The sequence below is a fragment of the Cetorhinus maximus genome, chromosome 2, assembly GCF_964194155.1.
Source record: "Cetorhinus maximus chromosome 2, sCetMax3.hap1.1, whole genome shotgun sequence".
Classification (NCBI taxonomy): Eukaryota; Metazoa; Chordata; class Chondrichthyes; order Lamniformes; family Cetorhinidae; genus Cetorhinus; species Cetorhinus maximus.
In genome coordinates this window covers 39,445,260-39,466,110 of record NC_135880.1, presented here as the reverse complement: position 1 = coordinate 39,466,110, position 20,851 = coordinate 39,445,260, and the positions used below count along the sequence as shown (strand labels likewise).

At 43.6% G+C, this 20,851-nt stretch overlaps 1 protein-coding gene across 2 annotated transcripts in view; it reads left to right on the top strand.

Moving 5' to 3' along the window:
- The window catches only part of LOC144693639 (proteinase-activated receptor 1-like), a 78,380-nt gene extending 57,989 nt beyond the window's left edge, over positions 1–20,391 (top strand). Inside the window, exons 1-2 of one of the 2 annotated variants that reach the window (XM_078563487.1) lie at positions 9,726–10,054; positions 16,741–20,391. In XM_078563487.1, the coding sequence (XP_078419613.1) occupies positions 9,988–10,054; positions 16,741–17,960 (1,287 nt within the window). In that variant the 5' untranslated portion in view covers positions 9,726–9,987 and the 3' untranslated portion in view covers positions 17,961–20,391. Of the gene's footprint in view, positions 1–9,725; positions 10,055–16,740 lie in introns of those variants that run through there. The other variant, XM_078563496.1, reaches the window with a different exon arrangement.
- Positions 20,392–20,851: the final 460 nt, after the last annotated feature.

Sequence of the window (20,851 nt, the reverse complement as noted above, 5' to 3'; positions counted from 1 at the left end):
ACAGGAGAACGCTGAGGGGGTAGACGCTGACCCTGGCATACTCCAGGGAGGCAGGGACACCCGGGGGGCTTTAATCCAACGAACCTTCGGCTAGCACAGCACATATGGACCTTCAACACACAACAGGGCTGTAGGCTCCAGACTCGATACCTGAGTGCTAAATCTGCCTGGACAGTAACATTAACTAGGGCCTTTGTCAATAAAGCTCCATGTCAAACAACTCACTTATAACATCATGGGTTCCCGTCCACTTGCAGAAGTAAGGAATCACCCTGAGGCATAGCAACATTTCAAAATTTATTGAGTAAACAAATGTAACTTCATAAACCAAAAAAAAGTGTTGGACATCACACCAAGTCTTCAATAAACTACTATGAGCCAGCATATAAGTACCAGTGAGAAACCCGTGGTGTGCTTGAGGTGCCTTAAATTTATGCTTACGGGTGCTACGTCTAGGTGCTGTCCCCTCACTGGCATTGGCATCTGGGACAGCCTGCTCACTGTGCTGTCCTGTTGGCATCGATGACCTTGGTGGACATCCTCTGGCCCATGTAGCCTTTGATGGCCCCGCCTGGGAGGGAGTGGCCAGTCCCACAGGTGGCTTCTCCCCAATTGCCGCAGCCTCATCAGATGCCATGTTCACTGGCAGAGGGGCAGAGGAGCTGCTGCCCTCATCCGAGTGCCCTGAGAAGAGCCCACAGAGACAACAGGCAGTTGCTGCGCCAGCATGAGGTTGCTTTGGGCCTCCCTGCTCACCGTGGATGGATACGCACCGAGCTGGGATACTTGGTGCCCAAACCATCTCCCACATGGGCAATGACCAGTTGAGCCGAGCGTAACCCCAGGAGGCCCTGATTGTTCCCCTGTAGGAGCCTTTCCACAAGAGTCGCCACCCTCCCCATGGAGGAAACATGGTGCTCAGCTATGAGGCTCAATGCATTGGTGATGCTCCGCGTGGACTCAAGAACGGGCACCATGCTACGCATAGTCTCATGTATCTCCTCCAGATCCTCCCGCATAGTCTGATGCACATCCAGCGTTTGCTGCCTCATGGATGACTCCAGAGGCACATCATCAGCCATGGACTGAGCATGTATCTGGTCCCCAGCAGTCCTCCGACTGCCGGCGCCCTGGACACTCTCTGTCTCTGCCTGCATCTCAAGTGAGTGTGAAGTGCCCTCACCGCTGTGCCCCAGGACACTAGCCGAAGATCTAATTCCCACTGAGGTGCTAGCATTTGTGCTGGTGCCTGCCTGGCAGAGATGATGTGATTTTGGTGAATGGATTTCCTCTGGGCCCTTAGGGGTGAGAAGTGGGCCCTCTGCCTCCTCCTCCTGGGCTCTGCTCCGGTGATGCTGAAAGGAAGAACAAGGACATTTGATTAGTTACAGTGCAGACACTGTCAATTTGCATGCCGCTCCCCTGGACCATTATGCGCTCATCCTTCCATAATCAATGTTCAACCCATGTTGCTAACTTCAATCACTGAGCATTCAGCAGTGCCATGGCTTTTGGGACACACATGGTGACCTGAGTGCTCGCCAAACATACTTCCCCGTGGTACCCCAGCCTCACCGTCACCGGTGGACCTGGGGGCATGGTGCCTCTCCAGATCCATGGCCTGCTGCTCATAAGGTGTTAGGATTGCCAACTGGGCCTGGCCTCCGCCAGTCTGCATCCGTTCTGTGGAATTGTGCACAGTCTTCTCCAGAAAAGGAGAGAAGAGCATCAATTATTCCAACCTGTACCTGAATTCTCATCGCATCCCTGCCAACCCAGCCAGAGTGGGACATTGCAGGATTCCAGTTCTTCATCACCCCGCAGCTGCCACACACTCATTCAAAGAAGCCAGGGCTGACCCCCACCACCTCCCCATTGCCCAAATGCTGCCTCCTTCACATGTGGCACCATAAGGTGTCATTTTGCTAAGCAAAGAGGCACAAGCACGTGGAGCACAAGGGCCAGCAGATGGATTGGTGCTACACCACCGGGAAACTCCCCTCCCAGCATGTTAGCACCCTGACTTTGACATGCTTCCCGTTCCAGCACTCTGCCTAGGTGCAGATCCTTGACTTTCTATACTCTGAGTGTCAGTGTCCCACATGCTGCGGATACAGAACCCACCCTAGCTCAACCCTCTCAGGGTGAACAAGGCATGGGTAATATCTGCTGGCACACACAAACATGCCGTGAAGGATTCAATGCCTGCACTCTGTACTCAGAGCTGCGGAGGGGGGTGGGGGCGGCTGGGGGGAAAGGGTGACGGCTGCATTAAGTGACCTCAGCCAACATGGTACTCACCCTTCCCGAGCACAGGAGGTCGTTGAATCTTGCGCTGCACCACACGATGGGAGCTCACACTCTCGGCCACCTCCTCCCACGCATGTTTGGTCAGGTGGGGGGGCCTCCGCCTCCCGTCCCTCAGAAGCAGGACCTCCTGCCGCACTGCCACATCCTCCAGGAGGGCAACTAGGCACTCATCAGAGAAATAAGGGGCACGCTGCCCCGCTGCTCTACCCTCCAGCTTGACCTGCCCCGCTGCCCTACCCTCCAGCCTGGCCTGACCCGCAGCCCTACCCTCCGGCCTGACCTGCCCCGATAGCCTACCCTCCAGCCTGACCTGCCCCGATAGCCTACCCTCCAGCCTGGCCTGCCCCGCTGCCCTACCCTCCAGCTTGACCTGCCCCGCTGCCCTACCCTCCAGCCTGGCCTGCCCCGCTGCCCGACCCTCCGGCCTGACCTGCCCCGATAGCCTACCCTCCAGCCTGGCCTGCCCCGCTGCCCTACCCTCCGGCCTGGCCTGCCCCAATGGCTTACCCTCCAGCCTGGCCTGCCCCGCTGCCCCGCTGCCCTACCCTCCAGCCTGGCCTGCCCCGCTGCCCTACCCTCCAGCCTGGCCTGCCCCGATAGCCTACCCTCCAGCCTGGCCTGCCCCCCTGCCCTACCCTCCAGCCTGACCTGCCCCGATAGCCTACCCTCCAGCCTGGCCTGCCCCGATAGCCTACCCTCCAGCCTGACCTGCCCTGATAGCCTAGCCTCCAGCCAGGCCTGCCCCCCTGCCCTACCCTCCAGCCTGGCCTGCCCCGCTGCCCTACCCTCATTCCTGGCCTGCCCCGATAGCCTACCCTCCAGCCAGGCCTGCCCCCCTGCCCTACCCTCCAGCCTGGCCTGCCCTGCTGCCCTACCCTCCAGCCTGGCCTGCCCCGCTGCCCTACCCTCCAGCCTGGCCTGCCCTGCTGCTCTACCCTCCAGCCTGACCTGCCCCGATAGCCTACCCTCCAGCCTGACCTGCCCCGCAGCCCTACCCTCCGGCCTGGCCTGCCCAGTTGGCCTACCCTCTGGACTTGTGTGATGCACAGTGGCCCTCTGATGTGCTCTTCTCCTGGCCATTGTGAGCAGCCTTGCAAAGGCTGCCAGGACTTCACTTAAACAGGCCACCGGGTCGCCATTGGACCCGGCCGTCTGTGCACGCCCGCCGCTGCCTGCCCACTCCCGCTACCCTCGGGAGTTGAGAAATACGCTGGGCGGGTCTTAATTGGCCCGTCCACGTAAAATGGCGGTGTGGACCCGATCGCGGGCAGTGATCGGATTCGCGCCTGCCCGCGCCTGCTCCCAGTCGGTCTGCCCAACATGGGGATAATCCTCCCCATAGAGATATTTGGCCTTTAGCTGCTCCCTCTCTCAGATCCTGGCAGGCTGCCTGTGTCTGTGAGTTACAGGGATAGAGAAACTCATCCCTTCTCAAATGTTATAAACTTTATAATTGTGACATTATTCCAAATACTGTGGGGTTGATACTAACATAGTTCTTGGAAACTATATTTATTCCCTCCTTGAGTTTGCCTCTGAACAGCCTGGCAATTTACATGTTTCTCTTTAAAACTAGATTGCATTCATCAGCTGTGACATACTCAGTGAATGTGTCATTTGTTGACGCAGTCTATATGCTGTTGCATTCACTAAAGATTTCTTACTACATTTTGGGTAATAATCGGTGTTTTGATTCCTTTTTGTGCCACTTGGTTACGGCATATTAGATGCTAATATGTATTTTTCCATGCTATTGTTGATCTGTGTAAGTGTTGGCAGATATTTCCCACTTCTCCCAGTGGAAAACTAGGAATTGTGCGGTGCACTCTGCTGTGTCGTGTGTCCAGTAACAATTGTTGGGACTTTATGGATTGAATTTTACCGGCCTCTGCATGGCAGGAACAGAGATGGGATGTCCAGTAAAATTGCAGGGAGTTGTATTGAGACAGTTCCCCAATGAAGTCCGAGCACCGGGGAAGTTTCCCAGTAGCCGGCTGTGAGCTGGATCAGCTACCCGCTCCATAGTTAAAGGCCCTGGCTCTCTGATAGGACTGGCAACAATAGCAGCCTGCCTGCCATTCTTAACTGGAGGCAGGCAGTTAAGAGACTGTAATGAACAAAAGAGCAGGAGTAGGCCATTTAGCCCCTTGAGGCTGCTACGCCATTCAACTAGATCATGGTTGATCGTCTACCTCAATGCTATTTTCGCACACTATTCCCATATCCCTTAATGTCGTTATCTAGAAAATTGTGGGGCGACCTTGGTGCTGGAAAGTGTGGACTCAGGACTCCCATTTCATCCCAATATCGGGATCTCAAAGCCTGTGGTAAAATCAAACCCTATGTTTTTACCTTGCACACCACCTATGTGATAGATCTCAATATCACTTCATGGATGCTGTGTTACATATTTCCTCTATTTCCCTATACTATATAATCTATTCTTTCAGTTGTTTCTAATTGTGACCCTATTCTACTATTTATCAATTATTAGAAGCCTTAGGTCATCCAACATGACAAACACATTCAGAGAAAAGCCATGCAATCCATCTTACTTTCATCATGTTTCTTGTGTTCATTATATCCTTTGCACCAACAAATATTCTTTGACTGATACCATTATTTGCGCATTTACCATGCAGAAAATTACTCCCCCTATTTTGCTTACATACTGTCAGTGTGCATGGGGATTTTGAGCTGTTCCCTTGACACTCATTATTATACCTCTTCCTTATTAAAGGCAGAGTTTCAAAATCTATACTGCAGGGAAATCTGGCTGCCATTGGATAAAATTGAGACTGAATGAGGTGGGAAACTTTACTCCCTTTGCCGCCAATGAGGTTTCCTTACCTTTGCAAAAGGTGACATTATTGAATCAATTGGTAACATGAAACGATCATCCTATTTTCACTGGTTTGGGTGTTTCTACCTAGATGGTACATTTAAGGTCATCACCAAATAAATAAAGGGAAAGTCGGATGTTTTTTTAAAGAAATGCAAAGAGTTGTTAGAACATTCCTACCAGAAGCAATAGTGGAAGCAGAATCCCTAAAGGGGAAAGTGGATAAGTATTTTTAAAAACACAAGTTTAAAAGAATATGGGGGAAAGACAGGGGAGTGGCACTAAAAGGTTAACTCCTGCTGAGAAACAGTTGCAGCCATATTGTGTTAGAAAGGCCACCTTCTGTGTTGTACAATTCTATGAATTCATTGTAACGTTATTCATTTATAATATGGAAACCAAGTTTCCCTTCGTTTAATTACTTCTATAATCAACCAATTTTAACTGCATCGTAGTGTTTACATATTTTAACACTTTCAATGCTTACAAAATATCGATAAGCAGAATACCACAAATGTTGGAAATCTGAAATAAAACAGAAAATGCTGGAGACCTGCTGAGTATTTCCAGCATTTCTTTCTGTCTTAAAAAACAAATGTTGTTTTCTCGTAACATTTCTATGTTTTTGCTTTCAAATACAACTTGTGTTTTGTTGGTGCTACTTGACTATGTGTTGATCTCATTTTAAGGCAAACTACAGTTACACCAGTCACATAAGCTAAAATTAACAACATTTTGCAACTGTTTTAACTTTGTCTGGTTACTGCTCTATTACCAGAATTGTGACCTTTTTCATGAAAATATAATAATTTTCATCATATTATTGCGATTTATTGTAAAGATAGGTTAATAGTGGGGTTTAGATGAGTTTCTCTTTGTGAGGTTGTGTGTGTGGGATTTAATTGAATTGGAAACAGCTGGTCTGGAGGTTTTGAGTTATCAAAAGGGAAGCTAGGTTTGAAATGCTAAATATGTAAACATGGCTGACGTTTTAGAATGTGAGGCGTGAGAAACATTTGCATTTTTAGATAAACCAGAGTCATGAATTTCAAAGAGATGGTGAGGTATTACACCTAGCCAACAGAGGCTAAACCAAACAGTGTGTTTATTTTTCCCAAAGATTACTGATAATATGAGTACTATGGATGATTTATGTTATGGAAAAAATAAAGTTGCAAAGACATATTGGTACAATGGAATTTACATTAAAAAGTGAGAAACCTTATAAAGGAGATGAGTTTATGTGTAAGGAGAAGAATTCTAAGATCTAACAAGTGTGAAAAGCCTCCAGTTTCTATGCACCAAGCTGCTGTCTATAGGAACTGAAGCCAAGAAAACTCATTGAGAATATCCCTGTCCAGGATATTGTGTGCTTTGCCTGGGTCTGTTGAAATCTATCTTGTTTTACTTTTTCCTTAACAGGGGTGTAACTGGCAGTCAGATTAATTAGAGGAGCTAAGAATTATCATAATGGTAATTTTTGACCTATGTGTGTGCTTAAAATCTTTTCTTCTATTAATAAATGTTTAATTTAGTTTTGTAAAAAAAACCTCTAAGACTTGGTGGACTTATTACGACTGAATTCAAGGCATGCATCTCAAAATAAAATACAAATTGCAAAAACAGTTGTGGCAGCTGTTTCAAGTTTCCCTCTGGGATTTGAGCAGCTCGGCATTTACCATCCGTTGCGCCATAACACCTTATTTAAAACAGGATTATGAAAAATGTGAACATAGCATCAAAAAAAAAATTAAATTTAACATCTAATTTCTAAGTTGTTAAATTTGAAAAGCATGACTGTACAGACCCCTTTGCTCTGTTTCCTGATTTTTCTATGGTTGGGAAACACAGTGTGATGTGAAATCTTACTCTTAATGCTGGCAGATTTGCTGACTAAGGCGGGTGAAGACCTATGATGATGAATTATAGGGGGAACCCAGTTATGTTAGGATTTCCTTGGGGGGTGGGTTGCTGTTGTTCTTACTTGATTGTAGTCTGGTGTCATTAACAGAAGTGGAACTGGTAGGACTCTATCAGCTTCCAGAATTCTCACTAACTCTGCCTCTGGTAATACCCATGTACTATACACCAGCAAGTGTCTTCATCAATGAAAGAGGGGCAATGTAGCCAATGTTATAATGCAGAGAAACATGGCAGCCAATTTGTACATAGCAAAGTTCCACAAATAGGAATGAAGGAAATGAACAGATACTGTATTTAGTGATGTTGGTTAAGGGATCATTGTTTGCCTGGACGTGCATTAATGGGTAATGTGGTTGCATAGTTAGCAAGATGGCCAAGATCTGCAAAATTAAAGAGTTGGGTGATAGATTTTTTTACATTGGGAAATATGACATGACACGAGGAAGGCAGTGGTGACTATGGCAGTCCAGGGGATCATTGCAGCCTCCAGAAATCAGGAAGAAGGGGTAAGTGCTGTAGTCACTTCTGCAGTAGCAACAGTTATTACTTCCATAGATGGAAGTTTCTCAAAAGACTTTTGACTGTTCAGAAACTAGTGGGCATGGTTTCCAATCAAAACTGTGTTGCAGAATATTACTTTGGTGTGATCTTTCACACTCGCAATTTCCTTAATCCCCTGAGTTGCTATACAGGCCAAAGATTTGTCAACTTCACTGTGGTGGTGAATGTTGGGATGATTGTGGGACGGAATTGCAATTAACCACCCCCATTTTCATTTGATTGCAGTGAGCACACTTCCAGCAAAATGAATGGGATCATGTAAGGGAGATCATGGCGGAGATCACGAAGGACAGTACGATAGAGGAAAATTTCAATTGCCACAGCGTCTCCGCACCATTTATGTTTCCATGAGGGAGATCAGGTCTGATAAAGTTGTGATCAATTCAAACAGTCTTCTGCTTGATCTACATGTTTGTTACTTTGAGTCCTGTTGATTATCAAGTCATGAGGGAGATAGTGACATGTGTAATCTTAGGAAATGCTGGAAATACTTAGCAGGTCACGTAGCATCTGTGAAGAGAAACAGTTAATGTTTTGGCCTTCATCAGATTTCCAGCAACTGCAGTATTTTGCTTCACCTCATTCAGCTCCACCCCCATAAAAGGAGAAGCAAGAAAACTTATGTGTCTGTGGATGGAGAAACAAAGTGAATATTTCAGCTCAGAAACTTTGTTCACTTCGTTTTTCTCTCTACAGATACTGCCAGACCTGAAGGACACTTGCAGCATTTTCTGTTTTACGGGAGGCAGGTGTTATCTGTTACTAGCTGAGCGTTCCCATTCGCACAGTATTAACAGGTCTAGAGTTAACACTTATAGTGATAGTACCTCCACAGGAGTTGTTAGTATTATACACGTTACAACGTGCTGTACATTGGTGACATTGATCTTGATAACTGAGAGGAACTGCTACCAATCCCTCAGAATGACGACAACTTGTCCAGCAGGCTCTTGGAATTGGGGAATGAATTCTCAGAACTGTGTCAGCTTGGAGACTTGTTTGTGCATGAATCTTTACCTAGTAATATTGCCCGCTTCCTCTTAAACAGAGTTTTTCCAGGTATCTTTGTTTTTGTTTCGGATTTCCAGCATCCGCAGTTTTTTGCTTTTATCTTAGTGCTTTCCTCATAAACAGATGCTGCTGTAAATTCCTTGACAGGGCGTTAACTGGTTATCAATGTTTATTCACTTCACACTACAGTCCCTAGCCCAAATAACAATTATTCGTCTGTGGCGGTTGGTGCTGAGTCTCGGCAGGACATTAAAGCCACAGAAAGTGTCATCAAAACCCAGTCTGATCCTGTTCCAAATCCAATGCCTCTTTCTGTAACCCAGGAATGTTGAGGTACCATTGAAGCTAGCATCACTGTCCCAGCCCAGCTCCCCCGCCAGCGCCGGGAATACAGGCAGAAGCTGGGAGCTCCCTTGCTTGTCGGGCTTGTGGTGGGTGGGCAACGTTAGTAACTTCAATAAAGACAAGTCCATAAGGATAAACACGCTTCCCCTTTCAGTGAGCTTCATAGAACGAATCTGGCTGGCCTCCTGGATGGATCAGCAGCCCACCACCCTTCCAAAGGTTCTCAGATTCCAGGAATTTCCAGCTTCCCCCTCAGGAACTGACCTGGAGCGGCTCCTTTCAGGGCGGAAATTCCACTGGATCAAGAAGTGCCACCGCTTCATTGCAGTGGCTCTTCTTGTTTGCCCCCCTTCTAAAATGACACACATCAGATGTGACCACCGGTGTGGTTTTACCAGCGGCACGGTACCAAACACAGGGGGCGGGGGGGGCTGCAGAGACACAAAGAGCTTAATTCATAACAGTTTCTGTGATTCATGGAAATACAAGGGAATTCCTTAAGGATGTAACGCTGTCTACTCCATATGGACCCAACGTCATAAACTTAACCTGACTCCCCCCGCCCCATCACCAAGTTTAATGGCTGCAGGATTTATTACACTTTAATTTGAGTTGCTAACTGGTGTGGTGTTCCTGACTGGGAGAAGTGGCTTTTGTAGGCGGACTGAGAGGGCGGGCTCTGTTGCTCCTTTAAATCCTCTCCGGAAATAGCGGAGTTATGAAATCAAAGCCTGCTCGGGGTGAGAAGAAGCAGCGCCAGGAACGGTGCCGGAGGCACTCCGCCCTCACACACGCACACACAGCAAAAGAAGCGCACCCGAGCCGGGAGAAGCTAAACAAAAATCCCGTGCATTTCACTTCGCCTTCCTCATATTGCGGGTTTCCCTGGCGTTTCTCCCTCCAAGGGAGCTGGTTATTTATATCTGACTCGGGCTCAGTAACGGAGCTAACCTGAGCTGGAGCGGGGATTTTTTTGTGGAGTGAATTCACTCGGGATGGCTTGGAAAGTTCAGTTTGTGTTGTGGGTCGCGCTGCTGCCCACGATCTCAGCTCTCAAACACGGTAAGAAATCATCTTAAATGATGAAAATATAGAAAATGTGAAAATATAGAAGCTTTTTTATAAAAAAATGCACATATATAAAACAGATACAATAGAACCAATTGGGGTTAATAGTTTATAGATACTAAAACTGAGTTAATTTATACATGGAGTTAATTAATGAACTCCCTGGAAGTTCTGCTGTGTCAGTGTAAAAGTAATCGGACCTGGGGTGCTTCTTACTAGTTTCTAGCCTTGTTCAGTTTCTGGGATTGAGATCTACGCAGCAGCTAGAAGGGGAATTGAACAAGTGCCCGAGCTGAGGGGGTGTGGACGCTGACTTGCTGTCCACTGTCTGCTTACTCTCCCCGTTATTCCTTCTACACCTCGACCCTTTTAAACATCCAGGAGGGAGGCTGTGGAGAAGGGGGGGATGGAATGGGTAGGTAGGTATGTGCTCAACCCACGGGTCCACTGATGTCCCTTCGCACAGAGCAGAGCCAAGATTAGACAAGTGTCGGGATTCAGGCTTTCTCACGCTTGTTGTTCATCGATCCGCACTGTAACACAGTGATGTGCTGGCGAGATTGTACGGCGCTACTTCAAATAGATTCAGCACTTTTGAAGGTTATTGGCCCGCAAGCTGATTCGTAAGTAGGCAACTGTTTTTTTTTTCTATGTGTGAAGACATCATCCCATCGTCTGTGCGTATATTTGGTTCACTACACCCCAGACAAGCTATTCACCGTGGGGCGCTTTGAGGCTGCTTTATAAACCTGACTAAAATCCGCCTGGATACTACTCTGCAACAACCGCAACGAGAAGTCCCCGCCACTGTGCTTCTAGATTATGAGAGCTAATCCGTAAACACCACACATCCCCCTGCGCTCCCCGCCCCCTTCCTTGGACGAAGGCACAAAGTACCTAAATAATTCGACATATAAAGAGAACCTTGCAAATGCTGAACATTTGCCTGAAAACAAAAACTTCGTCACTGTATGAGAAAGGGATTCAGTTCCTGACTGCCCTGTTAGGAAACTTCGGACAATGTCTTCCTTTACACCAGAAGTAATCAAACTTTGAACATGGATGGGACATAGCAGGTCTGTGACTGTTTTTATTCCGCGTCCCTGTGTTTCTGCGCACACTGACTGTCCACTTCCTGTTGATAAAAGCTGGCGTTATCAACTGGGTGTGACAAACTATGGATGGAATAAAAACAAAAAAATGCGGACGCTGGAAATCCAAAACAAAAACAGAATTACCTGGAAAAACTCAGCAGGTCTGGCAGCATCGGCGGAGAAGAAAAGAGTTGACGTTTCGAGTCCTCATGACCTTTCAACAGAACTGAGTAATATTAGGAGAGGGGAGAAATATAGGCTGGTTTAAGGTGGGGGGTGGGGGGATAGAAGTTGGGGGGTGGTGGGTGGTTGTAGGGACAAGTAAGCAGTGATAGGAGCAGATAATCAAAAGATGTCACAGACAAAGGAACAAAGAGATGTTGAAGGCAGTGATATTATCTAAACAAATGTGCTAATTAAGAATGGATGGCAGGACATTCAAGGTACAGCTCTAGTGGGGGTGGGGTGGAAAGACTAACAGGGCATTACAGGTATAGATTTAAAAATAATGGAAATAGGTGGGAAAAGAAAAATCTATATAAATTATTGGAAAAAACAAAAGGGAGGGGGAAGAAATGGAAAGGGGGTGGGGCTGGAGGAGGGAGTTCAAGATCTAAAGTTGTTGAATTCAATATTCAGTCCAGAAGGCTGTAAAGTGCCTAGTCGGAAGATGAGGTGCTGTTCCTCCAGTTTGCATTGGGCTTCACTGGAACAATGCAGCAAGCCAAGGACAGACATGTGGGCAAGAGAGCAGGGTGAAGTGTTAAAATGGCAAGCGACAGGGAAGTTTGGGTCTTTCTTGCAGACAGACCGCAGGTGTTCTGCAAAGTGGTCGCCCAGTTTACGTTTGGTCTCTCCAATGTAGAGGAGACCGCATTGGGAGCAATGAATGCAGTAGACTAAGTTAGGGGAAATGCAAGTGAAATGCTGCTTCACTTGAAAGGAGTATTTGGGCCCTTGGACAGTGAGGAGAGAGGAAGTGAAGGGGCAGGTGTTGCATCTTTTGCGTGGGCATGGGGAGATGCCATAGGTGGGGGTTGAGGAGTAGGGGGTGATGGAGGAGCGGACCAGGGTGTCCCAGAGGGAACGATCCCTACGGAATGCCGCCATTCTCCTCCATCACCCCCTACTCCTCAACCCCCACCTATGGCACCTCCCCATGCCCACGCCAAAGATGCAACACCTGCCCCTTCACTTCCTTTCTCCTCACCGTCCAAGGGCCCAAACACTCCTTTCAAGTGAAGCAGCATTTCCCCTAACTTAGTCTACTGCATTCGTCGCTCCCAATGCGGTCTCCTCTACATTGGAGAGACCAAACGTAAACTGGGTGACCGCTTTGCAGAACACCTGCGGTCTGTCCGCAAGAAAGACCCAAACCTCCCTGTCGCTTTCCATTTTAACACTTCACCCTGCTCTCTTGCCCACATGTCTGTCCTTGGCTTGCTGCATTGTTCCAGTGAAGCCCAACGCAAACTGGAGGAACAGCACCTCATCTTCCGACTAGGCACTTTACAGCCTTTTGGACTGAATATTGAATTCAACAACTTTAGATCTTGAACTCCCTCCTCCATCCCCACCCCCTTTCCATTTCTTCCCCCTCCCTTTTGTTTTTTCCAATAATTTAATTAGATTTTTCTTTTCCCACCTATTTCCATTATTTTTAAATCTATACCTTTAATGCCCTGTTAGTCTTTCCACCCCACCCCCACTAGAGCTGTACCTTGAATGTCCTGCCATCCATTCTTAATTAGCACATTCGCTTAGATAATATCACTGCCTTCAACATCTCTTTGTTCCTTTGTCTGTGACATCTTTTGATTATCTGCTCCTATCACTACTTGCTTGTCCCTACAACCACCCCCAACTTCCCTCCCCCCACCCTCCCCCCCCCCCAACCTTAAACCAGCTTATATTTCACCCCTCTCCTAATATTACTCAGTTCTGTTGAAGGGTCATGAGGACTTGAAACGTCAACTCTTTTCTTCTCCGTCCATGCTGCCAGACCTGCTGAGTTTTTCCAGGTAATTCTGTTTTTGTATGGATGGAATAATGTGTTGAGGTGTGACTAATGCATTATCGATAGAGAACGATTAGAATATTTTCAAAGACTTTACAGATACTCTAAGAGATACTGCATATTGTTCCCAATGTTCCTGCCTCCTATGTTTCATGATCAGAACACAGATATGACCAGTGGGATTGCTGCCATGCAGTTACTGGAATTATACTAAGCAGCGAGATTTCTGGGGAAAACAACACAGGTTGTTTACTTTGTCCCCAAGTCTCATGGCCATTTTGTTCCGGCTGTTTTATCTTAAGGCCCAGGGTGGCGGAATGGAAACTCAAGGATTAAAGCGAAAAGATTAAAGTTTAGAGGGGGAGGGAGGGAGAGTAAGAGAAGCAAAGAAGAAAAGAAAGGGAAGAAAGGTAAAGAGCAAAGAGACAGAAACACAAAGGAAAGCAATCAGTAAAGAAATGCAATACGCAATGAGAAGCTGGGAGAGAGATGAGAAACAGTTGACAGTCAGCAGCGAGTTATGAATGCTGCAGAATAACACATGGAAACCGTGTCTGGTGGACACATGGTAGAGAAAGTTTTCTTGATGCAGCTCCACTTACAGGGAAAAATACACAAGAAACCCGAATGAAAATTAAAGCAAAGTGGCAGACCGCAGAACAGGAAAATATTCAGATTAACTGAAAGATTTTCATTCAGCTCATTTCATTAGTGACCGGTGTAAATGTGGCGGGACTTGTTTGATGTAAAAAAAATCCTTGGCTGTTTTCCGCTTTTGTTTTCATTTTCAAATTATTTTCCTCCAATGTTGCTTTTGGAAGTTGGTTTTCTAAAAAAAACATCTGTTGGAGCAACTGGCTCGAGTTGCTTTTTTTGCATGTTGTGGGAGTGCATTCTAGACATTCTACATGGCTTGGCAATCAGAATTGGACGTGAAATTCTACAGGCTTATACTTAATCAGTGTTCATTTTCTTTTTAGCTGAACAAGCTAAATTCTTGCAGTATCTTCCAAGTTTTATGGGAGACTTTTAGCATTTGGGGGTAGATTTTCCGCTTTGGACACAATTGGACAATTGCGCTCATTCTGCGCTTGAAATTGCGTTGGTTGGGTAGTTTCCTCGAAAACTTAATTGCATTACCTTAAACATCAAAATCATCTATGAACTAGTTTAATCAGGCAGTGCAATAGAAAACAATTCTTTTTTTTTTCTTTTTTCCACTTGGAAAGTATTCCTGATGTATTTAAAAGCGGTAACGGTACAATTTTATTAATACAGCTGAAAATAGGTTAATCATCAAAATGAGCGTTTTTAATAAAGGCGTGCAATCCTTCACTGTTAAGATACCCGTTTTAAGAGCACTGAACATGACTTTAAGACTGTAGAGCCAGTTAATAGTTCCATTGATATACAAAGCTCCATTTATTCATAATTTGATTTGAAAATCTTTTTGAAGTATACTTACTAGTGCCTGTGCGCTCGGAAAATGTACACAATTTAGAGAGCTTTTAAGAACCAATGGTATCGGCAAAATATCACCATTTTGACCTTGATGCACGGCGAGTTTTGTGTGGATTGAATCTTGAACCAACCTATAAGATTCTAGAAAGCGCGCGTGTAAATGGTTTTGGAGGTAAATTCCACGATCCTTTGTGATGGTTTAATTAATTCTGCCCAATATTACAGTGGAAGCTGGCTGCAAAACTAACAGAAACAAGCGTAACACTCCTCTTGCATTTTTAATTTTGCCTCTGAAGTTTTTCAGTGGTATTTTTGTATCCAATTATTTTATAGCTGTTATATTCAGTAAACATTGTGGGTAAGATTATTTCTGCAAGTTTCATAATGTGGCTTTGGTATTTTATGAACATATATAATAAGAACTATAATTCGAGTGGAGAGTGCGTGTTGATTAATTTCTGGGCAAGGGTAATTGATGTAATGTGTCCCGAACTTGGCTTGAGAAATGCCTCTCCGTAAATCAGAAATGCTATGACGTCCGTTGGATACTTAGTTGTTTCTTGCAAATGGGTTTAGTTATGTGTGCGCAAGTCTTGCTTTGCATGTTAGTGTGAAAACGCCCATTGGCCAGCACAAATGTAATCAAAACAACAGACTTGGCAAGGATGTATTCTGTGCTGCATTTATCCCCACAGTGGTTTCTCAGGCCACAGAGACAAGCAAAAGTATTGTTCTCGACTGAGAACAGGTTGGCAAACCAGACAGGCAATCATCCTAGGTTGCTTCAGCGCATAAATAGATTTGGGAGACAATTCCTAGAAGAGAATGCAATTAGCAATTTTGCTTATAATGTTTGCACAAAATACATTTTGGTAGACTTTCCCAAAGCTTAGGTCTCAAGCATCACAAATATATCTGTCACAGAAACAGTAAGGTCGCTGCTACTGGAAGAAGTGAATGTTAAATTGCAGTTATCTCTTATGAAACAAATACTTTTGCCAGATTAAAATGATCAATTTTGAAATCAAATGTTAAGTTTAACTTTCAGTTCAATACAATCAGAATGCAATGTTTTACCAGACAATTGTTCCCCATTAAACTTTATAAATAACGGATTTCAGTCATCTGTAAGTAGCTGAAACATTTGGAGGCTGTACAGTATTAAGTGCCATTTAGTGTACTGTTCTGTGATTTGAATCTGGCCTCTGTGACTACCATACCAACATATTGCTTATTAACTAAATAACAAAATTAACCAAGTGTTAAAATGAGTGTTTCAGCTAAGAGTAATATTGGATGAAAATTTCTTGGCTGATAAGTATTTGGGGTCTCACTCAACAATGCACTTGGAACTCCAAGGTGAGGTGAGAACATTACCAAAATTAATTGCTCTTCACTGCAGCCCCTTTAGAATAAGAATCCAAGGATGATCTGCAACAAGATGATTGCTTCCAAAGAAGAAAATAATCAAAAGCAAGTAATAGTTGGATTTGGTATATGTGGCAAAGGGAGAAGGATGGGATAACTGATCTTGCACTACAAAAATATTATAAAGAATTGATAAGCTCAAAAAGTCATGGGATTTTATTCATTGCAATTATATTGGTGATTTCATATTTAATATTACACTTCAGACATTAGTACAAACCACCCTGAAATCATACAATCTTAGATTTTTATAAAACAGAGGAAGACATTAAGCACTATTTATTTTGTTCCAACCCCTGTATCACTGGGGAAAATAAAACTTCAAATTGTTCCCTTTTAGAAGTTATTGCAGATTCTCATAGCCACCACTGTTATGGGTAGGAGTATCCCATGTCCTAACAATCTTTTATGCGAGGAAATCTCTCCAACCTTTCCAAACTGATTGGTGATAATCTCCAATGGTAGACTGTAAATAAAGTATAGTGGTCCAATATAATACTGTTTCTGATGTTCTATGTTACTTATGACTGCTGCCCTGCTCTAGAAAAGTATGTGTCCAAAACATAATGCTTTCATTGACTCCCAAAAATGACATTACACAGAATCTAACATAAAAACAATGTTTTCACTGTTGAGTAATTGGAAACATTAATTTTAGCCTTTTGATTGTTATTTTTCAGGCCACTCATCACAGGGTAAAGTAAATCCCAAAAGCTTCGCAGCCTTTTCGAACCCTGAACCTTCAGAATTTGTTGATCTTGATGGGAAAATTGAAGGTGAAGGTTCAGGCCAGTACGATGGAAGTGGATTCAGAGATGGATCTGGATTTGGATCGGATGACAATAAATTCATCGTCCCTGATATAAACTCTGAGGAACGCTATGGGGAAGCTGTAGCCATCTCAAATACAGCAGAACAATACCTAACCAGTCGATGGATGACTGCATTTATTCCTTCTGTTTATACCATTATATTTGCAGTGGGATTGCTTCTCAACTGTGTCGCAATTTTAATGATTCACTTCAGAATGAAATTTAAAAAGCCGACTATAATTTACATGATGAATTTGGCAGCAGCAGATTTGTTATTTGTGCTGATGCTGCCCCTGAAAATCGCTTACCATTTTTCTGGTAATAACTGGGGATTTGGCTCTTTCCTGTGCCGGTTAGTTACTGGTGGTTTTTATGCTTATATGTACTGTTCAGTGCTGCTGATGATGTGCATAAGTATTGACCGATTTCTCGCTGTGGTTTATCCTATTCGATCTGCCTCCTGGAGGACCCGAGGCCGTGCCATTGTACTTTGCCTTGTCGTTTGGCTTGCAGCTATTGGTGGTGCTGCACCACTTCTCCTTACTGAACAAACGGTGTATGTTACTGAGCTGAACATTACAACCTGCCATGATGTGCTACCTCTCTCTACACTACAAAACTTTTCCAGCTACTATTTTCCCACTTTGTGCTTTCTGCTCTTTGTAATTCCCCTGCTTGTGACCTCAGTCTGCTACATATGTACTATCTCAACCCTCCATTCAGCAAACATAACAAACAAGTGCAAGAAAACACGTGCTATCTGTTTGGCTGTGATTGTGCTTTCTGTCTTCATTGTTTGCTTTGCACCAACTAACATTATTTTACTCATACATTATCTTCATTTTTATTATGCACCAAGTGACTCTCTCTATTTTGCTTACATGCTTTGTGTGTGCATAGGCAGTGTGAGCTGTTGCCTCGACCCTTTGATTTATTATCATGCCTCAACCATGTTCCAGATGCATTTTCAGAATCTTCTGTGTCCTAGGGATGTCACTGAATCTGGGAGTAGTCAAACAGAGCCTAAGAGCTGTAAAACAGGAAACTCCAGTTTCAACGATAGTTGCTACAAAAAATTGCTAGCCTAAATTGATTGCATTTTTTTTTGTGGGTTTTTTTAATTTTTATATTTTATGAAGGCATGATAACCTGCAATTTGGCCTTATTATGTGACAATGTCCTCTAACTTTGTAGCTTCATTGGATTTTATTGTTCAATGTGAATTTGTTTCACATTTATCTGTGACAGAAAGTATGATTTTAGACCAGATTTAATTAAAATGTTTCTGTTCTGGTTATATTTCACATTGCATGGTTTGTTCATCAAGTAGATTCAGAACATATTTGTTGCTGAAATAACATTATAGTTCAGTGTAATTGATTCATAATCACCTTAACCCTTAAACTACTATGCAGACTTGGCCTTGTCACAAGCCAATCCTGTCAATAGGATTAAAAGAAATTGTTCCTATTCTTAGTTTGGTGGATTATTATTAAAGGTTTATGTTGCTGGGCAGCCTTTATTTTGTTTTTGTTTCTCATGGGGGAGTAACCGGGTGAAGGGTTTTGGAAGAAGCTCCTCTGATCAGAAAAACAGTGGCCCAGATTTTGCTTTGGTAAGGATGGTGAAACTGTCAGTGTTTGCCGTCATCACTCCACTGAAACTGACAGCAACTTCAAGAGTTTGGACATGTGCAGAATAGTCCAGAAACCTTGAGTTGCTGCTAGTGAGTCTATATTTCTCCATATAGGACACGCTGTAGGAGTTTCCCCAGAGACTGCTGTCTCCCTTGCAACCATAAATTGATAACAACACCCACTCTAACCTTGTTAGTCTTGCCGTAAAACCACAGAAAAAGTTACAGCTGGTTCACTGAGGTATAACTAAGTTTTTAACAGCATGATGACTTCATAATTACTGTTGAACACCCTCATTGGCCCCGAAAAGCTAATTTTATATTTGTGGAAGACCAAATTCTCCACAATGATTAAAAATTCCACATTTTTACAAACATAAAACATAAATATTTTTAAGCTTGTTTATCTTTATTTTAGCTTCTATCCTAATATGGTCACTCATTTATTTCACTGTCTTAAATTTTAAATTAAAAGTGATGCATTTTAAGTGTGAATACTTCAAAATTGATTGGTTGCCTACATGCTTGCTGACATCATTATTGCTGGATGCCAGGACATTTCCTCATTTGACACCAGATTTAAACTACTGTGCAGAAGGGAAATTCATGCCACAGAAATTGTTAGATTTTTGTGGGCAGCTTTCTTTGAGGTCAGCAGTCAGTACCTTTACTTCGCTGCTGACCACAATACCTAGGCCAATATTTTTTTAATCTAATGCCCCAAAGAGCCCCAAAGTATCAGCACGATGTTAAGATCAAAATTGTTCTCTTCAGTGATAGGCGATAGTCTAATCTCTCGCTTAGAAAAGTAAAATTGGAATTCTATCTTCTATGACTTGGACTCTTAGCTTATTGAAAACATTATTTTAAATTGTATTACATGTGGTAACTTTTCAAGATTAGAATAAATTAAATACAGTGCATTTAATGTTTTGTTATTTTGATTAAGTGGAAGAAGTAACATGCTCTAGATGAAACCTTGCCTCAAGATGAAATAGTGGAATATAATTCTGTAACTGCTCTAAGATGTACCCATTTATATTGCTGCAGCTATCAAAGCCAGTGTATAATTGTGAATGCATTCAACTGTGCATTATGTCTCTCATTTGCTTCAAACATGTATGATCAAATAGAAGCTCACAGTGACTACATGTCAGAAAGTATTTAATTAGCTGCAAAGCGTTTTGGAACATCCTGAGGTTGCGACAGGCACTATATAAATGCAGATGTTCTTCCCTTTGTAATTGGTCTGCTCCTGTTACAAGATCTTCAGTTCCTTTTGTTATTACAAGGGCTGGCCCTTACAGTTATGTGAAAATATGAATTGTAATTTTCAACTCTTTATGAGGAACATATTTACATAATCATATTCAATAGGCCAGAATTCCATGAATATTCATTAGGTTTTACAGCTGTTACTGGCAGAGGCTCCTACAACCAAATACGAGTATAGTATTAGTAGTGATTAGAAATGAAACAATGCCATTAGAATTGTTTCAATTATCTGTTGCCTCTACATTCCAGATCAGCCTGCCACTCTTTTAATTTGTTACAAAAATGGGTTCAAACAAGTCTGTGCATCAATGTGAAATAACTTTCCGGTTGAAAAGATTATGTTAGTGAATGCTACAAGTGATGCGAGAACAAGAATAATATTTTATATTCCTGTGTATGTTTGTATATAATGCTATAAGATTGTGCTCCATTTTTCTTATATTGCTGTGGAAAGGTAAAGTTTCATTTTATGGGTATTTTATGTTGGTTGCTTTACAGTTAGTTTATAAAGTATGTAATCGTACTATGTTTAAACATATTTTGTCTAAAATTGCATGAAAATGGATAAAACTAATACTTACGTTTTAAAATAAAAATTTATAAACTCAGTCAGATATAATTGGAAGCTACCTTATTGACACATACTCTTACAATTTGGACATTTGCCAGTATTTCCAACCTTTGTTCCATAAGAAGGCACTAAGGTAAATTTGGGCCTGGAAGCAACCATTTCGTTTGGGTGTTATGAGGCTTCTTAAACATCCAGAATTCAGCTGAAGTGCGTGCACACACTACCAGTGAAGAGTGCACTTGACACCTTATTGTTAAAGGGGTAAGTGTGTGCACATCTGCCATCCAGCAGCATGCACAGCAGGCAGTTCATGATGTCAACCAGCGTGCAGTGCTGATTTGACACCTGTGCTGCTATTTTGCCAGCCTGTGCCCTCTCTTAACCCCACACAACAGGACACAACATTAATCAGCATGAAGGACCCCTCCCGCACCACCATCAACACTATTTAAAGAATCATAAATGACTTCCTGGTTGGAAACTGGTTTATTTATTTT